The sequence below is a fragment of the Prunus dulcis genome, unplaced genomic scaffold, assembly GCF_902201215.1.
Source record: "Prunus dulcis unplaced genomic scaffold, ALMONDv2, whole genome shotgun sequence".
In the NCBI taxonomy this organism is placed as follows: Eukaryota; Viridiplantae; Streptophyta; class Magnoliopsida; order Rosales; family Rosaceae; genus Prunus; species Prunus dulcis.
The window spans coordinates 12,160-19,331 of NW_023010242.1; the positions used below are offsets into that span (position 1 = coordinate 12,160).

Sequence of the window (7,172 nt, forward strand, 5' to 3'; positions counted from 1 at the left end):
TTTATCTCTGTAGCTTCGTTATCTCTTTCTCCCCTATTCGATCTGTTGCTCTCTGTAGCTTCGTTATCTCTTTCTCCCCTATTCGATCTGTTGGTCTCTGTTTGGAATCGCGAACCCTTCCCTTTAGCTATGTCTTCTGAATAGCTGCTTGCAACCTTGAAGCTCTAGTGGATTGCCGACCTCGAAAAGGTAGTGTTGATGGTTATTTTCTTAATATCAGTGGGATTATGTGAAATGAGTTATAGTTTGATTGTTTGGGTTTGTGTTAAATTCGTTTTGGCTTTAATTTCTTTGGGTTAGGTTTTGTTGAATATTCATGCTCATTCATCTGGGTTTGTACCAATTCCATTTAGATTGGTCTGGATATGTGAATCTTGAAACTTGGGATTTTCCATTTGATGTAGTAGATCTGTATAGTGTGATTCTGATGTGTTACTAGTGTACTGTGGTTGTGTTCCTCTTATTTTACAGTCGTATTGCTGTTATATTGCTATTATAGTGCCTCTATATTGCTCCTATATTTCATTATATTGTGGTTATATTGCTATTGTATTGTATGTTTATTGTGGTTATATTATTGTGTTAATGAAATGTTGTTTTGTCATGGTCAGAAATGGAGACAATTGTTATTCTCGTGTGCTACAATGGAAAATGGGTCACCTCGAAGAAGATGTGCAAATACGAAGGGGGGGACTCAAAAGGCTTAATAGTTCCACGGACCATCAAATTTGCTGAACTGTTGGACCGTGTGCATCAGATTGGTAATACAAACATCAGGGAAGACAAGATTTGCTTAAAATTCTCAGTTTTGGTGGCCTCGAATGAGTGGAAGCACATAAAGATTGAGGACGATGATGATGTCAATTTTTTTTATGAAGTACAATTTCGAGGTAACACCTTCAAAACTAGCTCCCTTACTCGTGAGTATAGAAGATAAAGGACTGACAAATGATGTAGTTCATAGTATGCATATCACGGCAGATAGTAGTCGGATGGGTCATTCTTCAGTTGCCATTGTTGAAAGCAATGAAGTAACTTGGAATAATACAAATGTCACTGATTTGGGAGGTGAAGTAGGGACAGATTTTATGGATATGATTGATTTTAGCGAGGTGGAGGAGATGCATGGTGGTGATAATGGTACTGAAAGAAATGAAGTGTCAGTGTACTCTGCCCCCCCTAATTTGGGGTGCTTGAACACAGCTGCCCAGTTGCCAAAAATGCGTTTAGGAGGAGAATCTGAACCCACTCGTCAACATTATTGGAGTCAAATGGGTGAAAAAAATCGGTATAATGCAGTCGGTGTAAAAGATGAAGAAGCATATTTGGACAGCGGGTTTTCACGAAGCGATTGGAATCCGAAAATTACAGTTGGGCAAATTTTCTCTAGTAAGAAAACATTGTTGACGGAGTTACGGTTGACGGCATTAAGAGGCCACTTTGAATTTAAGGTGCAATTCTCTTGCACTAAGAGGTTGCTTGTGGTTTGTTGTCAACGTCCATGCCCATGGCAGGTCCGAGCATCGAGAATTGGAGAATACAGCTTCATGATTGTGAGGTGTACAACTGTCCATGAATGTGATTTGAGGTTTGTAAGTGACAAGCATCGTCAAGCAACCGCAGCACTTGTAGCCACTTCACTTAAAAGGAAGTTGAAGGATTGTCGGACAATATACACACCAAGTGACATTATGAGAGATGTGAAACACAACTTTGGTTGCACCATCCATTATTCGAAAGCTTGGAAAGCAAGGGAGTTAGCTCTATTGTCCATTAGAGGATCAACGGAGGAGGCATATTATATCCTTCCAGCTTATTGCTATGAATTGGAGCGTATGAATCCCGGCACAAAAACTGACATCCGAACTGATGAGAACAATCACTTTGTGTATTTATTTATGGCGGTTGGCGCATGTATTAGAGGGTTCCGTTCTTCCATGCGCCCAGATATAGCCGTGGATGCCACTCATTTAAAATCCAAGTACAAGGGTGTTATGTTTGTAGCAAATGCATTCGATGGTAATCGAAATATATATCCTCTTGCTTTTGGGATCGGGGATTTGGAGACGGATGCATCATGGCATTGGTTTTTCACTAAACTTCATGAAGCCATTGGTGAGTGTCCCAATCTTGTTATTATTTCTGATCGCAATGTTAGCATAGAGAATGTGTGGAACAAAATTTTTCCAACTGCACAACATGGCATATGCTTTTATCATATGAAGGGGAACATGAAACGCACTTTCAAGTTGAAAAAGCGTGATCACATACTTATGCACTTTGAGAAGGCTACGAAATCTTATTCCATTGCTGAATTTGATTGTCATTTTCGCAAGATCAAGCGAAAGGAACATGTTGCTCAATATCTTGAAGAGGCAGGGTTACATAAGTGGTCTAGAGCTCACATGGATGGACGCCGCTACAATGTAATGACAAAAAATTTTGCGGAGTCAATCAACTCAGTCCTTAGGTTTGCAAGAATGCTGCCAGTGGTTCATTTGATAGGGGAAATTGTTAATCTCCTTGTGAAATGGTTCACCGAACGTCGTGAGTTGGCTTTTAATTGCACAACAACATTGTGCCCCAATTTTGGAGAGAAGAAGTTGAGGAACAGGTTGGAGGATGCTGCAAGGATGAATGTGGTTAAAGTTAATAATGCACAATATAATGTTTTGGACGGTAATATGGACGGCCTCGTAGATTTGACGAACAACAGTTGTAGTTGTAGAAAGTTTCAGCTTGAGCAGCTACCTTGCAAGCATGTAGTTGCAGTTTGCCGCTTCTTGAAAGTAAGTGTATATGCAAAGGCTTCTCGGTATTACACTCGGAAAACCTGGATGGATGCTTATTCGTATAGCATCTACCCGGTACAACCTCACGGAATGTGGGATACTCCTGAAGATGTTCGAAGTCGAGTTGTGCTGCCTCCCATGGCAAGGGTCATGCCAGGCAGATGAAAGAAGTTAAGAATTCCCTCGCAAGGAGAGGGCAGCATTAGAAGAAAGTGCTCAAGGTGCGGTTCCCCAGGCCACAATAAAAGCACCTGTAAAAACAATATTCCATTGCGCAATGTATCTTAGACAATAAGATTTGTGTTGCTTTGGTAGGTCATGTGAACTCAACTTTTATTTGTGGTGGGTTTCGTGTTATGTTGAATGGGAATTCTTTTAAATTTGCATTATTTGGGTTGCATTGCTACAGCATGCTGATTTGGGTTGCATTGCTACAGCATGCTGTATTGCTGACAGATTGCTATTATATTGACCTTTTATTGTACTGGTATTGCTTCCAGATTGCAATTATAATTTGAGTGCGAAATTAAAGGGACTGGAATGTAATTCCAAATGGATCCAAAACATTAAAGTTCTTAGAATTCCTATATTACACAGTTACTGTGATACTCCGACTATACCTTCTTTTTTTATTACAAATTCGGCCGATGCATAGGCCAGATGTGGGGCAAATACAAGGTAAAATGTCCTATGTGTTTGACTACATATACTTGTTGAAGGAGCATTACGAATGTCAACCTCAATAGATTGCTCATGTCTTGCCAAGAACACTCTTGAATTTATGCAATGTGCCCAAGCCAGTCCCAAAGCGGGACTCACCCGTCTGCCTGATGTGTCCAGGGACTCCAAGTTTCCCAACCTCACCCCATTCACTCCATGATGTGGCCCAATAAAATCCACCACTTGGTTGGTGACAACCACCGCCAACCCAAACTTATTTGCTAAACCCTTCAATGTCCCGGATATGTTGAAGAACATTTCAGACCGCCGTTTCAAATCTGCCGGTGTTGTCTGATACTGTGATCGGAACAATGCAGCAATGGAATCAATGACAATGAGTTTCACAGGTAGGTGGGTGTGATCAATGGCAATAAATGCTTCTATGTCTCCAAGGACATGGATGAGTTCTTGAGCATCATGAACACCATGAACATATATGTCTTCCAATGGCTCCAACCTTATTAAGTTGGGGTATGATGCATGATAAAGGTTGCCTAGTTGTTGCAATCGACGAAACGGGAAGCTGAATTCTGTGAATATGTAGACGGAGGAGCCCCCTAGTCCGCCATGTGAGGGTGGGAGCTGAGCTCGTACCGTAAGTTGGAGACAAAGCTGCGTCTTCCCAGAACCACTCCCCCCTACTAATTCTGTTATGGAGTTGCAGGGTATCCCACCCCCCAAGCAGTGATCTAGTATTGGGCATCCAATGGATAATTTAGGGGTTGAAAGAGGAAGGAGCATGAGGTTTTGGGGTGTCATGTTTGTGTAATTTAGGGGGGGATGTGATGGTGCTACAAGGCATGCATTATATATATATATATATATAGAGTTCATTTTGAAGGTCTGTACTGTAGGCCATCTGTCTTTTAAGGGATGTTTAATTCATCCTTTTTCCAGGTTGTAATTACTTTTTTGTTTATTTAGTAGTATATTTTTGGACCATATAATTTAAAACATATTCTGATGCAGTACGTCCTCTAATAGGATCATATTGTAACTCTATCACCACTCTATTGTACTGATATTGACATAATATTGCCACTATCCGCATGTTTATTGTATATTTATTGCTGCTATATCGCCATAGAACTGGAGATCGATATACTGTATACGCACAAATACAAAATGAGGCTTCATCATTCCATAAAATCCTATTTCCAAACTTACATAATACAACAACAGGCCACCCCATCGTTACATAATACAAAAGTACGCCACCTCATAGTTCCATTTCCCTACAAAATGAGGCTTCATCATTCCATAAAATCCTATTTCCAAACTTACATAATACAACAACAGGCCACCCCATAGTTACATAATACAAAAGTACGCCACCTCATAGTTCCATTTCCCTACAAAATGAGGCTTCATCATTCCATAAAATCCTATTTCCAAACTTACATAATACAACAACAGGCCACCCCATCGTTACATAATACAAAAATACGCCACCTCATAGTTCCATTTCCCTGCTGTTGACAAATTCGAAGTTGCATACTCTTCAAGTGCGGTGACCGCGACCCATGAAATTCATGACCCCGGCCACAGTGATGTTGGCCCAGTTTCCTGCCGGATCCACTATTTTTGCAAATTTATGAAATAGTTCGAATCCCCTTTCCACTTGTTCTTGCTTCAACTTGGCCATTGCTTCTGATTCCTTGAATACCATAATTGCAGTGGCAGGGGCAATTTCAATTTTTTCTTTCATTCTCTTTATATGTAGGAGATGCATGCGCGCATGATAACGAGAGCGAATTGTGCGGTTTTTTATGACACCCCATCTAGCTTGGCCCTCCACAATTTTTGAAACTATGTCTGCATGAAGATTTTTCCAAAACATGGTATTGCCTCGACATTGCTGCATGCCATGGACCAAGTCTGCAGGGAGTGAATTGGGTGACTTGGCTTGTGTTTCAGTCTCCCCTCCTTCAGTAATTGAAAGCGTTGGGTTTGGTGTGAGGTTATGGTCCATGGTCTTTGATATTTATTGTTGCCTGGTCTACAACTTAATTGGAACAACAGGGGACTAAATGCGATGTGAGTTAAATCTGTGGGGAAGGTAATGGCTGTAAGCAGCAGTTAATGTGATGGAAGTTTTCATTTCAAACAGCTGGGTTGATTAATATAGGCAGGTTTTAATGACCAAACCAGTAAGTCAGAGAGTTATTGGGGGAAGGGATTAGGGGGAGTAATTGGCGGGAGTGTTAGGCGGGAGTGTATTGGGCGGGATAGTATGGGCGGGAGTTATTACCCAGGTTGACTTTATGCCTTTTTGTAATATATTTGTATGTTGGACGTTCCCAACTTGGTCATTTTCCCATTATGTCATTGAAATAAGGGAGTTGCCTATTTGCCTAATTCACCAACTCATTCGAATTGACCAATAATGGTTATTGTCTTATTTCTCATTTCACCAATCTCAATTCGTTTCCATTTTGCCATTTTTCATATTTTCCTATTTTCCATGTGTCATCCAATTTTCCAATTTTTCAATTTTTCATTATTTTTTCCTATTCCCTATTTTCCTATTGTGCAATTTCCCAAGTTTCCTTTTGTTCTATTTCCAGTTTTCCAATTTTTCAATGTTCCCATTTTCCCATTATGTACTTAAAAAAAGTTGCCTACTTTGCCTAATTCAGAAAGTAATTAAAATTGTCCAATATGGTAATTGTCTTATTTCCCATTTCCACAATTTCAATTCGTTTCCAGTTTTCTTATTTTCCATGTGTCCCTGTTTCCTATTTCCATTTTTCAAAATTTAAGTTTTTGTCCAATTATCCAATATTTTTTTTCCAAATTGGACTATTTTCTAAGTTTCCTTTTTTTCCCATTTCAAAATTTTCAATTTGCTAACTTTCCATTTGTTCTATTTCCAATTTTGCATTTTCCAAGTTGCCTTATTTCCTTTTTTTCAATTATCCAGTTCTCCAATATTCCAATTTTCCAATTATCCAATTTTCAATTTCCCAATTTGCGTATTTGCCTATTTCCCAAGTGTCCTTTTTTCTTATTTCCTATTTCGAATTTTCGAATTTTCATGTTTTCAGAGTTTCCTTTTTTTCCTATTTCCTATTTTCCTATTTTCCTATTTTCCAAGTTTCCTTTTGTCCAATTTCAAATTTTCCAATTTTCCAAGTTGCTTTCTTTTCCAATTTACAATTTCCAAATTTCCTATTTTCCAAGTGTCCTTTTTTCCTTTTTCCAATTTTCCAATTTTCCAATTTTCGAATTTTCCAACTGTCATTTGATCCTATTGCCTACTTTCCTGTTTCCAATTTTTCCTTATTTCCTTTTTCCAATTTTCCAATTTTCCAATTTTCCAACTATCATTTGATCCTATTGCCTACTTTCCTGTTTCCAATTTTTCCTTATTTCCTTTTTCCAATTTTCGAATTTTCCAACTGTCATTTGATCCTATTGCCTACTTTCCTGTTTCCAATTTTTCCTTATTTCCTTTTTCCAATTTTCCAATTTTCCAATTTTTCAACTTTCCATTTTTTCGTATTTCCGATTTTCCAATTTTCCTTTTCTTCAATTTCCAATTTTCCTAGTTTCCTTATTTCCCATATCCAAGTTTTAAGTTGCCACTTTTCCAAATTTCCAATTTTCGTGTTTTGCTATTTTCCAATTTTGTGTTCTGAAATTCGCAATAAATGCTTA

At 38.7% G+C, this 7,172-nt stretch overlaps 2 protein-coding genes across 2 annotated transcripts; one reads left to right on the top strand and one right to left on the bottom strand.

Moving 5' to 3' along the window:
- The first annotated feature begins 1,220 nt into the window (after window positions 1-1,220).
- On the top strand, window positions 1,221-2,957 carry LOC117613272. Its single transcript, XM_034341891.1, has one exon. The coding sequence runs from the start codon at window positions 1,221-1,223 to the stop codon at window positions 2,955-2,957; it is 1,737 nt and encodes a 578-aa protein (XP_034197782.1).
- Window positions 2,958-3,309: 352 nt separating this feature from the next.
- LOC117613269 (DNA repair protein XRCC3 homolog) lies at window positions 3,310-4,271 on the bottom strand. The gene has a single exon (XM_034341888.1). It carries the CDS (start codon window positions 4,269-4,271, stop codon window positions 3,390-3,392), a length of 882 nt encoding a protein of 293 aa, XP_034197779.1. The 3' UTR covers window positions 3,310-3,389.
- Between the last annotated feature and the right edge of the window lie 2,901 nt (window positions 4,272-7,172).